The sequence below is a fragment of the Pipistrellus hanaki genome, assembly GCF_964339955.1.
Source record: "Pipistrellus hanaki genome assembly, chromosome: 2".
Taxonomy (NCBI): domain Eukaryota; kingdom Metazoa; phylum Chordata; class Mammalia; order Chiroptera; family Vespertilionidae; genus Pipistrellus; species Pipistrellus hanaki.
The window spans coordinates 163,637,923-163,664,133 of NC_140504.1; the positions used below are offsets into that span (position 1 = coordinate 163,637,923).

The 26,211-nt window shown below is 45.0% G+C and overlaps 1 protein-coding gene across 3 annotated transcripts in view; it reads left to right on the plus strand.

The window, feature by feature from the left end:
- LOC311616763 (uncharacterized protein) overlaps positions 1–25,599 on the plus strand; it is a 59,035-nt gene extending 33,436 nt beyond the window's left edge. For 2 of the 3 annotated variants that reach the window (XR_014793987.1, XR_014793988.1), the window contains exons 2-3: positions 24,717–24,908; positions 25,347–25,599. Coding sequence is in view for 1 of the 3 variants with exons in the window: in XM_084872572.1 (XP_084728698.1) it covers positions 24,717–24,859; positions 25,347–25,386 (183 nt within the window). In the remaining 2 variants the exon portion in view is untranslated. The remainder of the gene's footprint in view (positions 1–24,716; positions 24,909–25,346) is intronic. The other variant, XM_084872572.1, reaches the window with a different exon arrangement.
- The last annotated feature ends 612 nt before the right edge of the window (positions 25,600–26,211 follow it).

A 26,211-nucleotide genomic window follows, 5' to 3' on the forward strand; every position in this document is an offset into this window, starting at 1 on the left:
TGAAGGAAAGAGGAGGTGGTCTACTCCATTTATAGTCAAAGCAGGATGAGCCAGATCAGGCAGGCTAGGCCAACTGAAGTTAAAGTCCTAGTTATGCTGCTTACTTGCTGTGGGAGCTCTGAGCAAGTATATGTTGCTCCTCTGTGAGATGTGAGCAGAGTGTCCAGGTCACAGATCACCATGCTGTGGAGCATTTGAATAAAACACCTCAGTGGCACAGTGTCAGCTATACTGGGATTGCTCCCCAAGTGTGCCTTGAATTTGAATCAGAATGGAGAATGCAGCCCCTGACTGCACCAGGTCATGTGGATTGAAGGTGGTGGTGGTAGTACCTGTGCATTTGCATGTGCAATGGTGTAAGGATGTATTACAGTGGGGGTGGAGGAGGAGGAATAGGAAAGGTTTGCATTTTCCTGAGGTTTGAGAAGGAAGGGCTTACCTAATTACCTGTCAAAGTCTCTTTAACCTAAACCCCACTGCCATGGTCCAAGCTCACACCCATCCCACTGGGAGGTCTGCCACAGCCTCATAACTAGCTTTCATGCCTCCAGTCTAATGCACTGCTTTCACTTGCTACCACATTGTGATGAAAGCCATTCTTCGATAATGAAGATGTGATAGTGTCAGTATAATATCTCCCCAGGATCCTCAGAATAAAGAATAATTTCCTGAGCAAGGATGCCTTTTGATTGGCCTCATGAAGAGGAGAGTGGTCAGAGCATTTAATTCCTGCTTTCCTCCTGCCAGGTTCCATGGGAGGACTATGTCCATCTCTCAGAGGCTATAGTAATTCACAGTCTTCCCTAAACTCCACCCTTCTCCTGTCCCTCAGGTTTCAGGATGGTAATGGTGACTAGCCTGCGATACTGAAGCATCCATTATTATTTCCCCTTCTCCCTGCCCACACTTCGGGTAAAGTTTCCTTCTTAAGCTTTTCTTGAATCATTCAGGTGAGAATGCCACCCCTTTCCTGCTGAGATGGAGCTCTACCCCAGCGGATCTCTTCCCTGAATTCAGTGATCCAACTTTTCCTCATTATTCACATGCATCAGCCTATTTCTCACCTCAGAGATTTCTCACACATACGTGGTGCTTTGGCCAAGATAACTTTGTTACTCCCTACACACCTCCTCCAAGAAGCATTACTTAATATCCCCAGGCTCAGTCGGAGCCCCTTCTCTGGCTCCAGGGGCTTCATGTATCTCCCCCATCACAGTATATATCATATTACATTGTAACTAGAGGCCTGGTGCACAAAATTCATGCATGGGTAGGGTCCCTAGGCCTAGCTGGTGACCAGGGCTGATTGGGGCCTTCTGGCTGCCGGTCGGAGCTTCCCTTCATTCCATGCCACCCCCATCATAGGGAGTGATCCACCTCCCAGTCAAACTCCCATGGGGACAATTTGCATTGCTTGCTTACTTGTCTTTCTTTCCTTCCAGAGTGTGAACCCCCTGAAGGCAGGAACCATATCTTGCCCATGGAACATGAGGCAGTACAGTAGAGAGCTATAAGCATATATTTTGGGTTTATATTTCAGCTCTTTAGTTGTGATTGTGTAGACTTAAGTCTATTGGAACACCACCCCATCTGTAAAATGGGGATAGAGAAAATATCTACCTATAGGACTGTTATGATAATTAACTAAATATATGTAAAACTATGTATTTTTAATAATTCCATATATTAATTCCCATATATTAATTAACTTCATATATGTAAAACTGTGTTAATATTAACTAGTATGCAGTACCTTTACATATATTAACTTAATTAATATATGGAAGTTAATACATGGAATTATAAATTATAAACTAAATTGATATGTGAAATAGTGCCCAGTAAATGTTAGATATTATGGCCAGTTTGTGAGGAAAAGTGTATGCTCAATAAATAGAAAATGAATGGATTCTGTCTTACAGAAATATCATTGCATAATCTGAATTTTCCCATTTAGTTTTAACAGGAGCCTTGAGAGGAAGAGAGGTCTGATATTCTATCCCCACTTCACGGGTGAGGACACTGAGCTTGGAGTGACTTGCCCAGAGATCCACAACCAACAAAGCACTAAGGGGCATGGTGAATTTGGGCATTGAGCCCCCCCTCCCCTTGTCCTGCCACACACACACTCCCAGTTGGATGCCCTCCCCCTCAGCTGCCTTGGAGAATGAGCAGGTTTGTGTGATTCAGCTCAGCCAGTTCTGCTCCAGGGCAAGGGGTAGCTGCAGAGTTGGTAGAATCCAGTGCTTTAGAGGCATCCACTTTGTCACTTTCCCTGAAAGTCTCTGAGTCACCTTTGGGGTTTTCCAGGCTGTAGGCTCCAGGAGGGTTACAAAGAAAACCAGTTTAACATGTTGAAAGTTATGGAACCATGAAACCGGGCCTGGAGGATCTGAAGGGAGAACTCCAGGAAGTGCACTACAGAAGGGCAAGGGCCCTTTGATAGTAGCAATCAATAGCAATAATAATTTACTGGTATATAAGACTTGTAAAAACACCAACCATCTACCCAGTGCTTCCAGGTGTGCAAACAGTTCTCTAACAAGGCTTAGCAAGCTGCCTTCTGAAGGAGTTGCAACACCTGAGTCTTTTGTACCTTGTCCGTGGAGATTCTCATGAAGCTCCAGACCTCAGATCCAGCTCAGCACTTGATACACCAGCAAAGTCCCACCAATGGTTGTGGACTCACAACTAAATACGTGAATGGATCTAATCTTTTTGGTCCCCACACTAGTCCATTTTACAGATAAGGAAACAGGTTCAGAGGGGTTGGATGCCTTGACTAAAGCGACACAGTTCACAGGAGGGAAGAAGGCAAAGTTGGTGCAGTGCCTCCAGGAGGCATCCTGGTTTAACAGAGAGCAGGCAAACATTCAGGTCAAACCAACCAGGGTTCAACTGCCTTGTATGTGATTTTGTATGAGTTGCTTAGCCTCTCAGAACCTCAGGAAATTGTGTTGGTGAAATGGGCACAGAAATAGTAAATACTTTATAATATTGTGAGGATTAACATAATACATGCAAAGGGCCTGACACATTAGCACAAAGAGCTCCATAAGCGTTGGATGTTGTTCTTGTTGTCTTTATTCTCCTTTGTATTAGTATTATTTCTAATTATTATGCAAAAGGTACAGTGTGGTTTTGACTACTTTTATTATTAAATACCTGCCTGGTATACACTTAAACTGTAACCAAGTACTTCCTTTCTCTCCCGAGGGCATGTCTATGGGAGCCTCTACAATAATTGTGGCTCCACTACTGAATGCTTGTAAGGGGCTCATGAAGCCCTGATTCTTACAGATGCTGGAGGTGTGGGAAAGGGTGAAGCAATTGGGGGTGATAATCTGGGGGTATGTTTGCTACAGGCAGGTGGGCAGAACATACCACCTTCCTTCTAAGCAAGTTCAGAATCACTTCACACACCATCCAGATCACATGCACTATTTCAGCGCCTGTTGGGTGAGATGGCCATAAAAGCTATTTCAGGGACTTTCCAAGGATTTCTTGAAGTTCCTTGCTTCTCCCAAACACTCCACACTCCAGTTCCCCTCCAACCTCTCCCCAATGACCAACATGAACTCTTTAGTATCCTCTGGGATATTTTCCTCAACAAAGACAGCTCCTGGGCCAGCTTCTTAAACATTCTTTGTTTATAACCCAGCCAGGAGCCAGGTCATCTTTCCAACATGTGAAGACTGTCCTGTTGGGGTTCCCTTATCTTGCACTTATAAACCTGGAAGACTCTTGAGGCCTTTTCAAGACACAGAATGGGAAACTGAGGTTGAAAGAGGCAAGCGATTTGTTCCGAATCACATACCAATTACTGGTAAAGTTAGGAAGAGGTCTGACTTTGGGACTCCATGCTGGCATGAGGGAGTGTGGGAAGTGAGAACCAGCCTGGGCTTTAGCCTGCTTCTACCATTTATTACCTGCCTGTGACTGTGGGCAAACACTCTGATATTTGAACCTCTGTTTTCTTATCTGTAAAATGGACTTAATTATAGCTCCATTGCAGGAGTGGTAGAAGATGAGGAGGACAAGTTGCCTAGCAAGGTGCATGGGATAAAATAAGTCCCCTTGCCTTCCTCCCTCTCTTTTCTTTCTAGAATAAAAGGGTCTTTGGAATCAGACAGTCCTGGGTTCAAATCCTCTGTGAACTTGGGGCAACTATTAACTTTCCTGGGCCTTATTTTATTTGTAAAATGGCAATGAGAATGACAGTATGGAGGGGTCTTTGAGGAATTAATAGGAGGCCTTTCAAGACAAAGCTTCCCTCATTCTTTCCACGCTCCGTCAGGACTCCATCCCGAGCCTCTGGGGCTAGAGTTCCTGGTCCCAAGGTTTGTGGTCCCAAACTAAGGTGTCAGGAGAGTGTGCATAAGCCTCTGCCTCTTCTTCCCAGCACAGCCAAGCAGCCAGTGTTTGGGCAGACATGGGGTTCATCCAGCAGAGCTGATGGCTATGGGGACAGCCATCCTCCTTCCCAGTCCTCAGGCCACTTCAGGACACAATCCCCAGGGGCAGCATCACACCCAGAGAGGGTCACTGCAGCAGCTTGCAGAGTGGGCGTAGGAGAGCAGGGCACGTAAATCACCCCGGGAGACAGCCCCTTGGCACCCGTTCCCTCTCAGGAGTAAACATTACGTTATTCAGAGAGACACTTGGGTTTCAAACCACTTCATATTTAGTCAGCAATCATGCTCCCTTCCAAAAGCCATTCCAGGAAAAACATCAGTTTAATTTTTGACAAGAAACAAAGCTTTCTGAAAACTTGCGCACACAGCCCAGGCCTCTAGGGACAGGCTCACAGCCGTTTTGCGCCAGAGGTGGCGCCAACCTAGGACACTGTGGCCCAGACACTGCACATCTGTCTAGTGTTTCAGTTTCCCCGTTTCCTATGACCACGGCTCCTCGGTTGTCCCGAGAAGCGGTGGTGGGAAGTGCAGGAACAGAGGGGCTGTGGAGACAGACAGACCTGCTCAGAGTGATCAGGTCCGCAGGGGAGAGCGAGACTCCGCCTCTTCCTTCTGCCAAAGGTGTGTCCTTCAGCAGGACATGCAACCTCAGCCTTCCCCCCCGCCCCCCCCCCCAAATATTTTTTGCTGTCAAATAGGAACAACTACACCCACCTGAAGGTGTGCAGAGGTTTAAAGCAAATATTCCAAGGGCTTAGGTTAAACCACATGAAATTGTCCCTTTTTGAGGCCACAGACCGTAAAACATTGGCAATTTCATATGCTTCAAGCTACTATGTAAAGTGCCCGGCACATCTGAATAGTCCTCAAATTGGGCTAAACATTTACACAGTGAGCCTCAACACTTAGTAAGTGTAAGAAGTGGGGAGTGAGGGGTATGTGAAAAAGATCTAATTCAGAGAGCCTTCATGAGGCCTGGAAATCTGCATGAGAACAGACTTGAAATCTCCACTTTGGGTGATTTTGGTGAGGTGTGTTCAGGGCTCAGTTGCACTAGGCTTTATACAAAGGAAATCCTGAAGAGGAGGGAGTGAGGAGAATAAATGGCTATTCCTTCTTCCAACTCTTTGTCTTGTGTGTGTGTGTGTGTGTGTGTGTGTGTGTGTAAGACAGTAGAGACAGAGAGATAGATAGAAATCTATACTAATAAAAAGGGTAATATGCTAACTAGACTGGATAGACCCAGCGTCTTCTGGACAAAGCCACGGTGCTAGGGCTGAGGCAGAGGTGATTAGGGGCAATCAGGCATGTAGGCAGAGCAGTTAGGAGTAATCAGGCAGGCAGGCAGAGGCGATTAGAGGTGATCAGGCAGGCAGGCAGGCAGGTGAGTGGTTAGGAGCAAGTGGTCCTGGATTGCAAGAGGGATGTCCAACTGCCAGTTTGTGCCTGATCCCTGTGGGATTGAGCCTAAACCAGCAGTCGGACATCCCCTGAGGGGTCCCTGATTGGAGTGGATGTAGGTTGGGCTGAAGAAACCCCCACCACCCCCATGAATGAATTTATGCATCGAGCCTCTAGTATAGATAGAGAGAAAGAGAGACAAAAAGTGAGAGAGAGACTAGGAGAGAGAGGCTTAAGAATCCCTTCTAGTTTCACTAGGCTTTGGGCATTTTCTTCCCTTTTGAATGATCTATATCCTAAATCTTTGCACAGTTCTGAGGTGAGGGTTTGGTCAGCATGTGTTTTATACTTGGTAGCTGCTTCTAATATACTAATATGCAGAACAAAATTTCAGCTATTTTCAAGATGTACTTAAAAGCTGGAGCAAGAGGAATTGGCCAGTGGAGAAATGTGGCTATCAAACTTGGAAGTATGTGATGAGCTCTCCTGATCCCACCTCAAGTCTCAGGTGAGGAAGACACCATCCAGAAGGACCAGTTATCTATCTCCCAAGGTCATGCAATGTGAATTTAGGCAGAGGTGGAACTTGAGCTCAAGTCCTTTAGGGTTAAATCTTTGCTCTCTTTGAGAGGAGGGAGTGAGTAGAATAAATGACAATTCCTTTTCTCAACCCTTTGTCTTTTTATAGGTTATAACTAATCTTTACCTTTGTCTCTTTATCACTGTTAGGACTTAACCAAAATTGGCCAGCAGTTTCTGGGTTGCATCAGTGTGAACCTACAGAACTTTTCTCAACTGCTCCTTCCTGTTACAGTTCATACTGCACACACAGTGGTGCCAGGAAAAACACTCCTATTCATTTACCTAGTCATTCATACGCATAAATCAGCTACACTGAGGATATGGCGATGAGCACATTAGGCATAATTCTTACCGTCATGAACTCTACAGCCTCCCTGTTCCCACTAAGTATAGTTATTAGAGCTATAAGGTACATGCACTGGAACTTTGAGAATGCATAACAGACAGGCCTGCTCTAGTTGAGCTGGTGGGAGTTGTCTGTTTTTTTTTGTTTGTTTTGTTTTTACTTTATGCTGAGAACCTGGTAATGAGTCCAGGCTCCAAAAAATATTTGCAGATTTTGGATTTAATCAATTGTGCCCGCACATGGTATTTTATGGAAGAGCCACACTCAAGAGACCAAAGAGTTGCATGTGGCTTGCGAGCCTCAGTTTGCTGACCACTGGCTTGGGCACTACATGTTAAAGAACACCCGCCTCCCCCACCCCGCCCCACACCTACAACACAGTGAGGTCTTCTCAGGATAAGTGTTGGAAAATTCTAAAAGACTTTAATTTTAGGCTTTAAATTTGAACTTCGTTTGGGAGATATTAGGGATACACTAAGGCTTTGATCTGGGAGTCATGAGACAAAACTGCTTTCAGGTGATGGATGACTAGGGTAACTGTGGGGATTGGAGATGGAATACAGTCTAGAGGCCAACCGTTTTATATGATTTGGGCTATTCCGTGAATTCAGGTCCAAGGGAACACTCCATTCTAGAATCAGAACAGGAGAGGACCGAAACCGGTTTGGCTCAGTGGATAGAGCATCAGTCTGAGGACTGAAAGGTCCCAGGTTCGATTCCGGTCAAGGGCATGTACCTTGGTTGTGGGCACATCACCAGAAGGGGGTGTGCAGGAGGCAGCTGGTCGATGATTCTCTCTCATCGATGTTTCTAACTCTCTATCCCTCTCTCTTCCTCTCTGTAAAAAATCAATAAATTATATTTAAAAAAAAAAAAGAACAGGGGAGGCTGGGATGGACAGAAGGAAGGCCCTTAGTGGCTGTCTGTATAATTTGAGCCTAGTTCTCATTTAATTTCTGTGGCCCATCAGCTGCACCCACAGCATCTACCTCAGTGTTCTGTGGCTGCGATGTGATCACACTGTACCATCCTTTGAAGAAGGCAATGGCTTCCAACACCAAATTAAATTGCTGCCATTCAAAATTAAAGTGGTAATTGCCAGTCACCCATCAGAAATTGCATCATAGTTGCTCTTCATCCCTGGAACTTTTCAGATATTTCTAACTCTCCCAGACACCCTTAAAAATGAGTATTATTAGCTGTAATTTATAGAAAAGGCACCTCAAGTTGTGAGGTTCTTTTAAACAACATGACAATGAAATGGTTTACAAAGCGAAGGAAGTAGGTAATGAACCTAGCCTGTTCACTGTGAAATCTATTGCTTCCTTCTTAACCACCTGTTCCAGATAATCTATTTTTATAGATGAGTAAAACGAAGCTCAGAAAAAGCTGCATGTATGGCCCCAAATCATGCAGCTAGTACAACAATTAAGTAATAGCCAACTTTTAGAGAGTTTTCACTATGGCCCAGGCTAAAGAATAACATACACTAATGCATTTAATCTATATAACAGCTTGCCTTATGTCACAAGTAAATGCCAGAACTGGTATTTATCAACAGATATACCTACCTTCAAAGATTTCAGTGAACAAATTCTGCTTTAAGGATTGATATAAACCTCGAGTCTTCAATGGAGGAAAGGCTATGTTGGTTATGAAAACACCTAATCAGAATTTATGGGATGAAGCTGCTATGGCCACCAATCCCTCTGAGTGCAATTCCTGTCCACTCCTAAGTGACATTTGGATCAGGAATGTCTGGCCTCATCTAAGGGGCATTTGAGTGAAGGGCACCAGTTAGTTGCTATGATCAATGAAGAGATAAAATCCTCAAGACACCAGGATGGCTGAGATCAGATGAATGAATGCAGGCTGCCTCTGGGATATTTCTTTCCCAAGGAAAATTGATGGAAGATGTGTCAGGCCAAGCTCACTGCATTCCAGCCTAACGGGTCAGCTGTCCAAAACCTGTGAGTGCCCCACACCCAGAGGTAAGGGGGCTGGGGAAGTGTCCTCACAGTCTCTGACCCCAGCCCTGTAAATACCAAAGACATTCCTGGGAGATGAAAGACAGTTTCACAAGCAGCACCTAAGCCCATCCAAACTCCAGGCGTGCACTGGTCATCCTGGCTGGCTCTCTCTTTAAGCAATGTTATAAAATATGGTGATTGCTGTGAAGGGTGGTGGAGGCTGAAAGGCAGCAATTTTATAAAAAACGTAGTTTATTTTCTTCGTGCAACCTCAGAGTCATTGCATCGTCAAGTTGGAATGACAATCATAAAATTCATGGACTTGGGTGGGAAGTTTTGGAGTTATATTGAGTGCTTGAACCTCCACAGTCTCCTTTCCTCTCCCAGACACCTTGTTTACAAACAAGATGATTGAGGCCAAAAAGATAAATCATTTGTCCTTATGCCTCAGCTGTTAAGTAATGGAGCCAGATCTGTGTCCAGGGCTAACTCTGGCTCACATTTTTCTTACAATGTGTCTTAGAGATTGCTGGGTTCAACTTCTAGCTGCCTCCACTACATATTGGACAGATGTGTGTCCCAACTCTGGTTGAGCATTCACTGTGGTGGATTCCAGGGTGAGACAGCCATCACTTAGGTTTAAAAATAGTAGTTGACCCTATTTTGAGCCTCTGGTATGCACCAAATCATATACTCCAATCCTTAGATCAATCCTACCTGGTTTAAATTTCTGGGAACTGAGATTCATAGACCACACATGACTTGCCCAAGGTCACACAACCCATAAGTGATGAAGCAGAAATTCAAACTCAAGTCCATCTCACAGTACCACACTTCCTCCTTAGACTAAACAGGAATCATCTCCAGTTTCTGGATTTAGCTGGGGAAGTGTTTCATCATTTGGCTTCTGGGGTCCCTCATCTATTCCACATGAATACTATTTAATTCTGAGGGTTGTTTCAAGAATACAGAATATGAAATTAAGGATGTGATATTTCCTCAGAAAAAGAGGTAAAAGTACATGGATGTCCAATATAGCATTATATTTAACAACCCAACCAACAAAAGTAAAGCCATCCTGCCTTGGCTGGTGTGGCTCATTTGGTTGGTGTGTCCAGTCTTGCTATGTCAAGGATGAAGTTTGTAGATTTGATCCCAGGTTAGGGTATATACCTAGGTTGTAGGTTCAATCCCCAGTTGGGGCAAGTATAGGAGGTAGCCGATTGATGTTTATCTTTCTCTCTAAAACTAAAATAAAAAAATAAAAAATTGTTCTTTATAATAAATAAAATTTATTTACAAAAAAGTAAGGCCATCCATAATAAAGACAGAAAATAGTACTAACTTACACATTAACAAGAGGAGAATGGCTAAGTTTTAGTGGAACATCAATTTATCAGAATGTTATTTAAACATTAAAGTTTTTCTTCAAAATTTGCCTGTGATCAAATGCTAATTAAAACAGGTAGGATAAGTCCATTATACCTTAATAAAGCTCCAAAAACCAACAACACAACACACAAAAGCAAAACACACACATACAAACCCAAGCAAGATAAAAAAATTTTATCACTAGCATAATCTCAACTCTACAAGAAATAAGAATGGAAAAAATATACTCCAAACACTAATAACAATTATCCCAACAATTATCTTAAGAAGATGGGCTTATGGATTGTGTGTGTGTGTGTGTGTGTGTGTGCACGCACACTTTTTTACATTTTTCTGTTTTCCAAATTTTCTGCAATGATCACAGTTCATTTTGAAAATCAATACAAAAGATGGAGCTCAGAATGGAGCAAAAAAACTATCCCCAAATAGGGCTGTACTGGCCAAAAGATCAATTAACGCCTTTCAAAACCCCTTTGTACCCCTTGTTGTGCCAAAGTGCCAGTTCAGCATCTCTCCTCTGCTCACTCATCTCTTTTGGCACCATTATCTTGATCGTCTGGGTTCAAAGAGAAAGCAAACACAATAGGCTAAAGCCAATCTTTAGGAACTGCCCAGGCTAATGTTGCAAATAGGATGTGCTGATATAGTCTTAAAAAAACAACCCAAAGCCAACATCCTCTTTAGCATCTCACAAAACAAACAGCTTTGATGAGAAAGTTACCTGAAAGGTGATATTTTGGTCTTGCCACCTGCACCTGGAGGGTTAGCTGTCCCAGGCATGCCAGGACAGGACAGGGTAGGGCGAATAAATATGGCCCAAGATACCATCTGGTGACCTGGGGACAGCTGAGTTTTAGTGGGACAGCTTCCTAAGTTATGTCTTCTATGCCTGATAATATTGTAACTAATGGCCTCTAGAAAAAAAATGTGAACTCCCATTTTCTGGAGCACATGAGGGGAAAGGTAAGGAAAAGAATGTCTCCAGCCGAAACCGGTTTGGCTCAGTGGATAGAGCGAAGGTCTGTGGACTGGAAAGTCCCAGGTTCGATTTCGGTCAGGGCATGTACATTGGTTGCAGGCACGTTCCCGGTAGGGGACATGCAGGAGGCAGCTGGTAGATATTTCTCTCTCATCAATGTTTCTAGCTCTCTAACCCTCTCTCTTCCTCTCTGTGAAAAATCAATAAAATATATATATATTTTTTTTTAAAAAAAGAATGGCTCCAGTTTTTTCAACTACATGTTCAGAGCAGCAGCAGGTAGCTTAGCCCTTTGTGAGCATTGGGGTGTTTATTTTAGAAAATGGCAGAAGCTTAGCCTCCTTCCTTTCCTGCTTTTGGAGTGGCTGGTATTGAGGATTTTATTTTTCTCCATTTATACAATTGAACTATATGAGAAGAAAGAAATGTAGACCTTAGGGGGTATATCCCCTTTGTTGTTATGGAAGGGAAGCACTAAGGTCTTGCCACTGTAAGCCAGGCAGCAAAGAAGGATTAGGACCCAGGGCACCTCACAGCCCTTGTTTTTCTATTATAGCACATGAGGGAGAACTGGTGTCTTTTACCCCATCTTTCCTCCCCATGACAACGATGCCACAGAAGTGTGCCAGGTATCTTGTAGAAATTTAGAAACATCATTCCATTTGTTATTAGCTGAGTTATGTTTTTCCCAAATTTATATATTGAAATCCTAACCCCCAGCACTTCAGAATGAGATAACACCTTCCAATAGGTAATTAAATTAAAGTGATGTCATTAGGGTGGGCCCTAATCCCATGGGACTGATGTCCTTATAGGAAGAAGAAATACAGAGGGAAAACCATGTGAAGTCACAGAGGGGAGAGGACAGTAAACTGCAAGTCCAGGAGAGAGGCCTCAGAAGAAACCAACCCTGCTGATACTTTGATCTTGTACTTGTAGGCTTCAGAACTGTGAGAAAATAAATGTCTGTTCTTTAAGCCACCCAGTATATGGTGCTTTGTTATGGCAGCCCAAGCAGACTAATAATACACCATACTATCTAATAAAAAGGAAATATGCTAATTGACCCCCACACTGTCACAAAGATGGTGGCACCCACAGCCAATAAGAAGGAAATATGCTAATTGACTGCCACAGCCTCAAAGATGGCTGTGCCCACAGCCATAAGATGGTGGTGCCCAGTTCCCTCAGCCCTGCCTGCCTCCTAAGTCTCTCATTCCCCTCAACCCTCCAGATGCCCAAGGTCTGCCCAAAGTGCAAGCAAGCCTCAGATGGCAGCTGCCCAGCCACCCAGGGCTGCCCATGGCTTGCACTGATGGCAGGAGCAACAGCAGAGGTGTGATAGGAGTGCCGTCTTCCCTTGATTGCCTGGTTGCCCCCTGAGGCTCCCAGACTGTGAGAGAGAGCAGGCTGGGCTGAGGGACGCCCCTTCAGTGCATGAATTTTCATGCACTGGGCCTTTAGTCTTAAAATAGCCCTGCACCCTAACCAGTTTGACTCAGCGGATAGAATGTCAGCCTGTGGACTGAAAGGCCCCAAGTTTGATTCTGGTCAAGGGCATGTACCTTGGTTGCAGGCACATCCCCAATAGGAGGTGTGCAGGAGGCAGCTGATCAATGTTTCCCTCTCATCGATGTTTCTAACTCTCTATCCTTCTCCCTTTCTCTCTGTAAAAACTCAATAAAAAATATATTTAATAAAAATATAGCCCTGCCACTAGGGAACATTGGTCCCAAATAACAAATGAGTAACTGCAGGCTCAGAGTGCTGAAATGACTTGTCCAAAATCACAGTCAATAAGAAGACTTATTAGAAGGCAGTGTCAGTGCAACCTAAGGCTTGACCATAGGTCTTTAAAAAAATGGGACCAGTTATGTGAAAGTGCATTGCAAACTGTAAGTGGTTGTTGAATGAGCACAGCATCCTAAGGCATTCCTTCATAACTTTGCTATGGTAAGTGGCAGTCTCCTTTGAGGCAAATCCAGTTGAGCTTGGTCTTCCAGGGGGGCATATCCTGGGGATGCTTTGGTCTTCAATCCCAGAGGCCCATCTTTGGGGTCTCCCTAGTCTGTCTCACAGTCACAGAGTGCTGTGAGGCAGTAGACTTGGAACCAGGTTTCAGGGGCTCCATTTCTGATCATCTGCCGAAGGCATGAGGTGACCTTGGATGAAGCCCAAAGCCTGTCTTGGCATTTGAGTCTGACCTTCACACATTCTGGATTGCTCTGCCAACATCTGCTGCCAAATTCTTTGTAGATATTTTAATGTGTAGGCACTTATGTTTTCCTGTAAGCAACCACATCCTAGTGCCAATCACAGCAAACTTTTAGTCTTTCACCTTCTGCCTTTTGCCTTCTTAGTGCTTGCTCATCTCTTCCTTAGTTCCTGGTTTTGCTGACACCTCCTCAGGGAAGCCTTTCCAGCCTGGACCAGTTTCCCCTTTTATAAGCTAGGTTAGCTCCAAAACATAGATGTGTAATTCCCTGATGTATTTCTGTCTTGCATATGGTGGGCTCTCAACAAATATTGATGCACAAATTAATAGTCTATTTTATTGCCCTAACCTGTGCTTTTTCTTTATATATATATATATATATATATATATATATATATATATTATTTATTTTTTACAGAGAGGAAGGGAGAGATAGAGAGCTAGAAATGTTGATGAAAGAGAAACATCGATTAGCTGCCTCCTGCACACCCCCTACCGGGGATGTGCCGGTAACCAAGGTACATGCCCTTGACCGGAATCGAACCTGGGACCCTTCAGTCCGCAGACCGACAGTCTACCACTGAGCCAAACCAGTTTCGGCATAACCTGTGCTTTTTCTTCACAGCACTTATCATAATTTTAAATTATGCAACTGGTTAATATCTGTCTCCCCCACCCTGGTCACTGAACTACAACTCCATGAGGGTGGGGACTTTGTTTTGCTGACCATTCCATTCTCAGCTCCCAGCAGCACCTCAAAGAGAGGGGAGTCTTTAAGAATATTAGTTGAATAAAATAAAATTAAAAAGATTAAGAAGTCAGAGAGATTGAATTTATCCAGAAGACATGGTATCCATGAGAATTTCCAGGTCTTAGAGGGGCTCACTCTACACTAGGGGTGTCGAACTCAATCAGAGAAGGGGCCAAAATCTAAAATCCAGCCTAAATCGCGGGCCGAATGGTTTACTGAACAGTCATAAACTGACAATGTCATAAACTGACAATGGAGTGCAGTGATGACAGCGTGGTGCAGGCCACATTGCAAGGCCTGGCGGGCTGGATTTGGCCCGCGGGCCTTGTGTTTGACAGATGTGCTCTACACCATTTATTGCTTTAGTATCCATTCAACAAACACTTGCTTACCCCTCCATCTCCTCCTGTGCTAGGCAAATCATTAAGAAATTGTCTCAGCTTCCATGTGGTCACAGTCTGGAGAGGGAGGCAGGCACTGCCCTGGGGGTGATGATTCAGCGTGATTGACGCTATAACTGGAGGCAGGACCTGGGTTCTGGGCAAGCACACAGTGGGGTGCAGTTGATACAGGAATCGAAGGGTTAGGGAGAGCAGAGAGGAAGCAGATTTTGAGCTGAAAAGCTGAAGCTTTAAGAGGAACTGAGAGAAGGGGCATGTGCTTGGAAAGGCCTAAACTGTAAGAGAACATGATTGGCCTGGGGAGGAGCCATTAGGCTTTTTTCAGGGCTATATTGAGGGAAGGGAGAGGAGTTGGGAGTGGGGGTCAGGTGGGAAGGTGGAGTGGGCCTCTAAGGGCCCTGTATGCATGCTCTCTGGAGACCTTTGTAAAAGGAGGAGGAGAGCCATCCAGCTGGGACTCAGCTTTTGTCCCCAATCTGGGCCCAGCTCTCTTTGATCCCAGTGAGGCCATTGTTTCCCCAGCACTGGCCTCTCTGCTTCACAGGGGAAAATGTGGGCTTTGTTATCCTGAGACTTTCTATCCTGGTGGGGGACAAGCCCTGGTGGGGACAAGCTGGGAGGGGCTCCCTGGGAGGACTCAGTCCCTGGCAGCTGAGGGACAAGGACCGCCCCTGTCTGCTGTCCTCCGCCTTGCGCCTTGCGTGGGTTGCACAAAGCTCTCAGCATCCTCGCCCTCACTACAAATCATGCTGTGTTGGGAGTGGAGAGGAAATTTTGGGCAAATAGTTTCAGCTTCTTTATTTTAAAAAATTGCCTTTGTTAACATTTTTAGCCTGATCTTTAAATATAAATCAAATATACGAGGCCTGGAGAAAACCTGGATTTGAATCTTAGCTCAGACATTCACTGTCTGTGTCAGCCTGGGCTGAGTCTCAGTTGCCTCTTGGCAAAATCAGGAAAATGATTCTATTTACCCTACAGCATTGCCATGAGGATTTATTCATTCACTAAATAGATATCTGTAAAACACCCACTATGTGCCAGGCACTATGGTAGGTGCTAAATAAACACCGGAGAATGAGATAGGCTTGATCTTGCTCAAGTTGAAGCTTTCTTACCGGGGAAGAAAAACATGCAACACATACTGAATCCTGCAAGAAGAAATGCACATTGCTAAAGAACTTCACTGAGTCTTCGGGGAGTGTGTGTGTGTGGGGGGGGGTGGGGGGGGGTGGGGGGGTGGGGGTGGTGGTGCTTAGGAGAGAGACCACAGAAAAGTGATGCTTTTGCTGAAATTTGGCATTCATCAAAAGAGCCTGGGACCAGGAGATGGTTGGCCAGCATTAGTTCCCGCCCCCTCCGCTTTGGATCAGACCCCTCTCCAACACCTGCTGGGTTTGAGTTGGTTTACCAAACTCCCCCTTCCCACCAGGGAGTTTAGCTGAAAAGGAGTGGAAGCTGGGAACTGCTTCCAGGAGCCAGGAAATTGATGAAGACATAGACAAGGGAATGAACACGGGGCCAGCTGTGACATTTTCTGTGTGCTTCTTAGAAATGCTGGGGCTGTGCTCCTCAGAGCTGAACTCTTGGCCCAGCTCACCAGGCAGGAGAAGGGGGAGGAGCACGCAGACTGCAGCGCTTTGTAAGGGAAAACAACTGGGCCTGTAACTTGATCCAGGCGGGAGGGGAGGCTGCCAGAGCTGTGAGGGTAAAGAATAGCTTTTCTGAGGAGTGTCAGGGGGAGGAGGCAGCCTCCATCCCTCAAGTGAGGGGCTGGCAGAGCACAGCTGACTCTTGGGAGTCCTGGGCTGAGGGCGGTGGGCGGTGCTGCTTTGGGCATTCTTGGGCTGCTGTGCACACCTGTATGGGCATCTTTATAGGCCTGCGACACTCACAGAAGTATGAGTTAGTCCTTGCAGCAACCCTACTGGTGGGGAGTACTTTTGCTATTTTACACATGAGAAAGCTGAGGCTCAGAGATGTCAAGTAACTTGCCTGAGGCTACACAGCTAGTAAATTATAAAGGTGAGATTTATATGCAGTTCTGTGTGTCTTTAAATCTACATTTTTTCCACTCTATAGTGCAGCCAGTTAAATTTTTGAATAGTATTTCCTTCTGAATTTTCTACCTATGATAGTGATAGAAAGATTCCCTTTTATGTAACATGTTTTACAAAGCACTTTTGCAAATGCCAAGTCACAGGGTCTTCATAGTAGCCCCGCTGTGAGGGGAAGGGTATTAGTCTCATATTGGAGATGAGGAACTAGAAGCTCAGCCAAGGAGTGGGTCCCCTCCAGGCAGTTTCATACAGCAAGGAAGTCCAGGGCCAGGGTAGATGCCAAGTCCCATGTACTTAGCACCATTGTCTAGAGACCCAGGTGGGCTCCTCATATCTCCACGGATAGCCAGACCCATCTCCTGATCCTTCACACGAAAAGCCCAAGCACAAACAGTTTGTTTTCCTAATAAGCTCAGAGCCTTCACTTTGTTTCTAACTCTTGATAAAGCCAGCAGCCAAAAAATCCCTTTCCTGGGCCCCCTCCTTCTGAGAAAGGGATGGTTGACCACGTGTGTTTTTCACTGAGGCTCCCACAAAGAATGTTGCACATAATATGAAACATGTGTCATTGGTGTTTGCTAGAGTGCCCCACTCCTGCCCTTCCTTGCACAGCTGGGAGCCCCTTCTGCAGGGCCCTGTAGAAGGGGTGGGGCCCTGTAGCCCTAGAAGTACCCACTCCTGCAAGCAGTCAAGTCCTGAGCTCCCTAAGCGAGATCTCTTGTCTCACTCACTTGAGATGAACAGTAGAGTTGGGACTCATACTCAGATATGTTTGAGATCAGCTGGAAACATACATAGCATGTGCTTAATCTGTATCAGTGAGATCAATTAGAATGAACAAGGGATGAACCCTTCTGCCTTCCCTCCCCAGATGCAGTTAGGTATGCTGTGACAGTTGTTGGAGGAAAGAATAAGTAAATTGTGATGGGGACCTCCACATTGTTCGGCCACTGAACTCTGAAGCTAAAGGAAGAATATTGCTATTTTGCCCTTTCCCATCTTAGGAGACAGGGTTGTCTGGAGCCAGGGCTCTTGAACTTGAGTGTGCTTAGAGTCACCTGGAGGGCTTGTTAAAGCACAGGTTGCTGCCCCACCCCCATTGCTTCTGATTCCATGGGTGACTGGTGGGTACACAGAATTTTCACTTTGAACAAGTTTCCAGTTGACATGATGCTACTTGTTTAGGGCCACTCTTTGAGAATTACTGAAGGAAAGAAGGATGGGCGGACGGGTGAGTGAGAGTTTGGGAGAAGGGAAGATAGGAAATGTGACTATATTGTGCTCATAATCATCTTCCTAAAATTCAGACTTGGACACATGACTAACATGCTCAACTGTCTCTAAGGCTTCCCATGGCCTACAGGATCAGGGCTCAATTGTATCGCATACAAGGCCATTCCCAGTTGTGCTCTGCCTTCATCTCAAGCTTAGTTGCCTCCACTCACCTCTTCAACTGCCACCTCCACTGAGAAACCTTCCCTGACACTCCCAAATGAAGTTTTGACTTCCTTCCCTGTACTTCTGCAGTAATGGGGTTGCATCTCTACCCATGGCTTCATCCTCTACTGCAGTGATCTCTTGCTTCCTCTAGCCTGGATCTTCTTGATAGCAAGAACAGTCTTATTTATCATTCTATTCTGGGACATAGTCCAGTGCCTGGCACAGAGTAGGCCCTGGATAAATGTTTGTGGGCTGAATGGATCAATGGTGACATTGGTTGTGTATGAATTTAGTAAAGTCAGTGGAGAGTAAGGTAATTCATGGTAGGTCATTCATGCACCTGCCCCTCGGTAGATACTGTGCTAGGGGCTGAGGCTATAATTCTGAAGAATGGGAGACATAGCTCTGGCTCTCATAGTTTATTGTCAGAGGGGGGAAAGGCACACACTAGTTAATTTTAGCTCTGGTAAGAGGAGTAATGGGGGAGCCAGGGTGCAAAAGGGACTCAGCTCATCTGTATGGGGTTGGAGGCAAAAATCAAAAGAAGGCTTCCAATGGAGGTGACATCTAAACTGAGGCCTGAATGATAAAGATGGAGAGGCTAAGCAGGGCATGGCACATCCAGGGAACAGAAATCATCATGACACACAGCACAGATGGGTGGCCTTGGCCGGGACATGAAAGTGAGGCTAACTTGGAATGGGCAGAGGAGGGTGCAGAGGGAGGGCCCACTGAGAGTGATGATATAGGAGAAGTGGGAGACCAGATGGCCTTTGTCTGATGAGGCAAGAATACAACAAAATAGAAAAGAATGGAAGAAAGAGATAGACTGTCTCATGGCGTGTTCTGGTCTGAAGACCTGTTGAGAATATCAGGAGGGGCTTCCTGGAAATACGATTGTCAAGAATGAGGAGGATTAGAAAGTGGAAGGAAGAAGGGAGCGCTTTAGATGAGGGGAACCTGAAGGAAGGCACAGCGGCTGTGCTGAGCACGCAGCGTGGAGGAGAGGAGGCCTGTCTGGCAGACAGAAATGACAGAAATGACCTTCCTCATCAGGGTTGCCTGTAGTTGTCTGCAAACCCTCTGTGAGCTCATGCGCACAGCCCAGGCAGCTTGGCAGGGAAGAGATCACCTTCCCATTTTCCAGGGGAGGAAACCAGCACAGGCAACGATGGGAGTTGCAGGAAGGAAGTCAAGGGGCCCCCAATGTGGTGTTTGTTCTCTTGCAAGGAGTTGGCCTCTCCCCTGCTTAAAGAGCTCTTTGCAGCTGCTTTACCAGGGGTGGACAATGTAGGCCACTCCACTGCAGAAATCATGGTTTAACCTTTCACCATTTCTTTTCCTGTCCCTTTTTGCTCTTCAACACTCTTGCCTTCCTTAGGCAATTTGCCTATGACTGTCTCTTCTTCCTAGTTCCCTGAAACCCATTAGGTTTTCCCCATGACTAGTGTCCAGTTTGGTGCCATTTGGTGGATTCATGGTTGAATGGATCTGGTCATTCCTCTCAGAGCATCTATAGTCCAGGAGGGGAGCAGACATATTGATGGATGTCCTACTTCATGATTTCAGAGGGGGCACCAGTTACAAAGTGTTTTTGGTTTGACATGCATTTCTAGGGATCCAGGTGTGTCCAGGTGGGGGGAAACAGAGATAAATATCCCAGAACCTCTGTTCTGAGAAGCCCCAGTTAAGATGGAAGATTGTGCCAGAACCACAATGCATGGGAAGAAATAAGGGGGGCAGTGGGCAGCCATCCCAGCCTGGCCTGCCTCCCAGCAAGGGGCAGTCACATTCAGGAGTCCTGCCATGCTCTCTGAGGAAATGAATTTTTGATGTGCTATCCCAGAATCCTTCAGAAACTCGGTGAAACCCACACAACAAGCTCTGGCCCAGAGATGTGAAGTGACCACCCAAGACCCCACCACTGGCGAGTGGCACAGCTGAGGGCAAACCCAGGGCTTTGGACTCAGTTTCTTTTCAAGACACCTCACTGCCTCTACAAAAAGCAGGGAGAGAGTGACAAGTGCCATGTGGCATGGGCCATCCACTTTTAGCTCCTTCATTGGACCCAGGCCCAGAAAGTGTCCCATCGTGTCACATCTGTTCAAGGTTGTGGGTGATCTGCAGGCTCAGGCTTAACACAGTAGGAGAATTTGGGAGCACAGGTTGCCTGGCCTCTCAGAGGGAGAGCTGGTTAATCCTCCCCAACCCCTGTTCCAGCTCCATCCCTCAGTCACGCTGCTGGGGATGGGGTTCGGAGCCCCATGTGAAACCTGAATGGTAGCAGTGGCCCTGAAGTTTTCCTTGAAGGTCATTGCAGTGCAGGGATGGGAGGCAGAGCTGCCTTGTCCCAGGCAGTGGAGCATGCAAAAGTGGGTGGGTGCTCTTTGAAGTGCTGCAAGAAAAGGGAAGGAAAGGCCACCAAGGCTGGCTGAGTTAGCACACTTTGCTGAATGCTTTACATACTAGTACATCTGAGAGGAAGCACACGCTGCCAACAGGGTTTAAGGTTTTACAGCCAGCTTTCAGGCCAGTCTGAATGCTATGGTCACCTCTTTGTTAGGTTTTCTGCGAAAATTGGCTATCTCAGTGGCCGGCAAACTGCGGCTTGCGAGCCACATGTGGCTCTTTGGACCCTTGAGTGTGGCTCTTCCAAAAAAATACCACAGCCTGGGCGAGTCTATTTTGAAAAAGTGGCATTAGAACAAGTTTAAATTTAAAAAATTTAACTCTCAAAAGAAATTTCAATCGTTGTACTGTTGATATTTGGCTCTGTTGGCTAATGAGTTTGCCAACCACTGGGCTATCTCCTTCAAACCGCATAGGTGAAAGCATCCTGCCCAGCCCCACCAGGAGTCCCATTACTGCTGCTTTGCAGATGAGAGAAAAGTGGCGCAGAGAGGTCAAGCCAGGTTACAGAGTTGGTCATTGGTACAGCAGAGACTTAAATTCAGGTCAAGCCAAGGCATCTCTGGCTGAGGACCAAGGTGTTGCTGATTCCAGGACAGCCTGTGGGGAGTAGGGGGGGGCTGGGGGGGAAGGGCTTCTAGGGAAGTTCTAGGGCCACTGAATCCGGAGGAGGGGCTTGGAATTGGGGGCTGTGCCTATATGCATAGTCATGCTTGAGAGGGGCAGGGAGGGAAGAGGGTCCTGTGCCCAGTGCTGGCTCTGGAAACAGGGCCTCACAGAGAGATGCCAGCAGCTCCCACTCTTTCCAGAGGAGCCAGTCAGATCCCATCTCTGGAGGGCAAAGGCCATCTTGCTGAAAGAATGACCTCTTTCTCTCATGAAGCTGCCCCTTTCAGAACTGTGGCTACCCTAGCCCCAGCCACGAAGTGCAGCTACACCAAGAAATAAAAGGTTCTCATGGCCAGAGAGACGCTGCCATGCAGTTTAATTTGGCATAATTATACGTTTCCTCAGCATGTTTTATTATGTGCATTGTTTTAGCAAAAAGTGTTTGGGTATAATTTTTTTTTTTTTTATTGACAAAATATGGTAATTTAACAAAGTTTCGAACCATCCCCTGAAGACTGGTTCTCCCCTGCTCACATGCATCAGTGGAAGGAGCATTCTGGGGCTGCTTTTTCCCTTCCTCTAGTTTATGTTTTGGAGGTTCAGGGAAGCTGAAGTGATATGGATCGATTCTAGAGGCTGTGAAGGCCAGGAAAGACCAGGTCAATAGGGAAGGGAGGAGGGTGCTCCCTTGACATGGAGATCACATAGCAGCTTGAGCCAAGTCATCTCTGGCTGAGGACCCTGGCACACATGTGGTACCCTGCAGGTCCCAGGAGCACCACTTTAGGAGTCAGTTTGTTCAGAAGTCAAATCCTAGACCTGTCCCTTGCTATCTGTGTGATATGGGACAAATTACCTAGCTTTGCTCCTTTCTTTAGTCCAGTATGCTCCCCAAATGGAGGTGCAAAATTTCTAGAAAGTAATGTCACTATGCTGGGGATGCAAAGCCACCCAGTCCGTAAACAAGTAATTTCCTAATGAGGCACCTGCTGTTATCAAAACACTGGCAGTGAGCGAGCGTGTGTGCATGCGTGCGCATGTATGCATGTGTGTATATGTGTGTGGACAATCCAGCAACAAGAATACATATTTATATTAAATATTACCTAGGTAGTGAAGAGGATAGTCTTATGCTCATGCCTGAAGGCTGAACGGGCAACTTTGAAGATGTTTAGTGTTTGTCTTGGCCTGTTTTGTCTATGCATTCTCTCCTAGTGCTTACACATTTTCTCTCTCTCTCTCTCTCTCTCTCTTTTTTTTTTCCTGCTTAAAGATACTTCAGAGACAAACTGATAGGAAGCCATTTCTCCTATCAAATGGATGTAACACTTTGCTAAAGAGCCGTAGTGTCACATAAGAGAACACATTTAAAATCATTTGAGGCATGCAGATGAGTTTTTTGATATCACACTGAAGGCATGACACATGAAAGAAAAAGCTGGTAACTTAGACGTTATTAAAATTAAAAACTTCTGCTTTGTGAAGGACACTATTAAGATAGTCCAAAGAGAAGTCACAGAATGGGAGAAAATATTTGCAAAAATGTGTCTGATAAAGGACTTGTTTTCAAAACATACAAGAATACTTAAAACTCAACAATAAGAAAATGGAGAAAAGGTCTAAACAGGCACCTCACCAAAGGAGGGAAAAATCACATGAAAAAATGATCATTTGTCATTAGGGAACTGCAAGTGAAAGCAACAATGAGGTGTCACTACACACCTACAAAAATGACCCAAATTCAAAGCACTGACAACACCAGGTGCTGGCGAGGATGGGGAGCAACAGGACTCTCACCCATTGCTGGTGGGAATGCAAATGGCACAGCCTCTGTAGAAGACAGTTGGGCAGTTTCTTATAAATCTAAAAATAGCCTCAGCATCACCCAGCAATTGCAGTCTTAGGTATTTCTCCAACTGATTTGAAACCTAATGTCCAAACAAAAGCCTAGTGTTTATAGAAACTTTATTCATAATTGCCTTAAATTGGACCCCTCTCCCCACACACCCAAGATGTTCCTCAATAGATGGATACACCGTGGCACATTATTTCACAGCAGAAAAAGAAAGAGCTATTAAGCCATGAAAAGATACCCATGCATCTTAAATGCCTGTGGCTAAGGCAAGGACGGTTGTCTGGAAACTCTTCATATTCCATTATTCCAATTATGTGCCATTCTAGAACAGGTGAGCTATAGTGGGATTAAAAGATCAGTAGTTGCCAGGGGATTGGGAACAGTGTTGAACAGGTGAAATGTAGAGGATTTCTTTTTGGGGGTGGTGAAACTATTCTGCATAATACTGTAAGTATGGCTACATGACATTATGCATTTATCAAGAGCATCTCATAGTCATGTATGCAATTGAAAAATAATTTACAAGGTCAGAAATTTCAGGATGGGATGCAGAATATGACAAAACAATCTAATTGTATTACAAATGTATGGGGCAACTTCAGTGATGTAGTTGGAGGGGAAAAAAGGCACTAATTAAGTAATTTTGGAAATGAGTGGAATTTGTAAAACTAAAGGCAAAAAAAAATTGTAAATAACACTGTACTCTATTTGAAAAATTGTTTCCCATGGGAATATGGTTAACTATTCTGGTACTGCTATAGAAGTACCCTGGAATTGAACAATAAGTAAATGGATGGTGGGAGCCAGCTTTCTCACTAGTGGAGTGAGAATGCAGAGTTGAGCCAGAGGAGAAAGGTAGAAAGATCCATGTGGGAATGCATTAGAGTTGGAGACATCAGTAGTAACCATGTTTAGCTTAATATAGGCACAGATGGTTATATATAGAAATATTTATATATATAAAAATACATGGGTTACCTTCGAGTATACACACACACATATATTCTTCTTCTTTCAGTAAAGAGAGCCTAAAGCAATGATACTCTAGTCACAAAGAGCACACACACCCAAGGCCATTCAACAATAGAAGGAACCAGCTCTCCTTAGAGGATCTAAGACTGGGCAGGAAGCCTGTGAGATGAGCTGAGAGCATCTCACAGTACCAGAAAGTAAGGAAGTGCTCAACAAACAAGACAATGTGGGGAATGCCAAAGGGATGCAGGAACCAATCAAAGACACTCCCTGTGGCCATAGTTGGAACAATTTGAGCAACAAAATAAATAAGCTATAACTGGATTATAATACAAAATGTGAAAATAAATATCCATGAGTCCATATTGATATAAACATATGATTAAGTAAATAAATCAAGGGGGAGAATATACACATTTCCCATACAGCAGGATTCCAGATACTTTAAATAGATTCTCGGCCTTTCAGGAGGTAAAGCATATCTCCCACAAAGTGATTTCCTTACAAAGAGTGCTGAATGGGAAAGATACAAGTAAGTTATCTTACTTTTAAAAGTAAGTGGAGAAATGGAACAAACACCACGTCAGCCAGGTGATCAAGGTCAGCACCAACAACAATAAGTCAGGTTGGTGATCTGTATCTTTGACCTAATGTTGTTGAAATGACCCTTTGCCTCTGTGGTCTTTCTTTCCAAACCGGGCCTAGTCTATCTAACCACAAGAAAAACATCAGGCAAAGCCTAATTGAGAGGCAGTCTACAACTGTGGTTCTCAACCTTTCTAATACTGTGACCCTTTAATACAGTTCCTAATGTTGTGGTGACCCCCAACCATAAAATTATTTGTTGTTACTTCATACCTGTAATTTTGCTACTGTTATGAATCGTAATGTAAATATCTGTGTTTTCTGATGGTCTTAGGCTCTAAAGCAGAGGTTCTACAAGATACCTATCAAGGTCATCAAAAACAAGGAACTGGTCTACAAGATACCTGTCAAGGTCATCAAAAACAAGGAACTTCTGAGAAATTGTCACAGCCAAGAGGAGCTGAGGAAACACTACAAGTAAATGTGTTATCTTGGTTGGGATTCTGGAACAGAAAGAGATTATAAGGTACAAATTCAAGATACCTAAATAAACATGGACTTCAACTTATAATAGTGTATCCACATTGCCTCATTAATTAGAGCAATTGTATTACATTCATGTACAAGGTCAATAATCGGTGATCTGAGTATGATATGCATAGGTACTCTGTACTCTTTTTGCAATGTTTCTGCAAACCTAGAACTATTCTGAAATATGAATTTTTTAATGGAATAATATAAAAAATCATTTGGTGAATGGTTGCTATTAAATGGTAATAAATGATAATGAGTGTGAGAAAGTTATTCACTCAAATGGTTTACAAGGAGAGAAGGCCCTGAGTAGACCAGTTCCTGTGGTCATGGGAATTCCAAGGGATGGATACTGACAGATGCCAGGGTTTCAGAGGTGCAGTATCATTATTCTTCATGAGATAAGACACATTTTCTTTTTCTTTCTGTGCAGGAGGAAGAAGCAGACTAAAACAATAATGGACATTTATTGAGTATTGAACTATTTGCCGACCTGTCTATCTGTTCTAAGTGCTGAATCTCATTGAATCTTGATGAGGTAGGGACCACTGTTCCCCCAGAGAGAGGGAAAGATGGGGAAAACGGAGGCCAGAGAACTTGACCTAACCAGTAATAGGGGACAGGCAGGACTTAAACCCAGGAAGCTAGGCCACAGAGCCATCTCTAGGTGGCTACTTGCCAGGAACTATGACAGTGCTCTGTGACCCTCACATCCTCTGAAATGTTTCTAACTCCTGTAATGTGTGGTGTGTGCGTTTTTTTTTTGTTGTTGTTTGTTTTTTTTTGTTTTTTTTTTGTAGAAACTAGAAAAGAGCTGACTTTTCTGTCTTGGGTGACTCTGGGCTATCAAAGGCCAGTAAGCATTTCGGTGAAGTTTACTTTGGTCTCTGAGTGTCCAGACAAGGCGGTGTGGGCGGGGGCACAGTACTCAGGGGACACTGGACACACTATTATCATTCCTACTGGTCATCCCTTCCTGCCCTGCCACCTACTCACCCTCACTCCAGTACCCTGGAGGTTCCTTCAAGCTGGCCGCTTCCGCAGGGGAAACAGGATGTCTTCTCCAGGCTGAGCCAGGTCTCTGGGGGCTCGAGGTGGGAAGAGGCGGTCTAATTGGTTGACACGGGGCTAGGCACCGGAGAGGAAGTAATGTTTCCTGGAGCTGAGGAAACCGCCATTTCCTCCTCCAGCAGGAAGCGGCTGGGCTATTCTCAGCACCCCAGGCCATGTGGAGCAGTGGCAATCACAGCCTGGTAGTGTCTCAGGTTTGCCTCCTGCCGTTTAACAGTCTCCCAGTC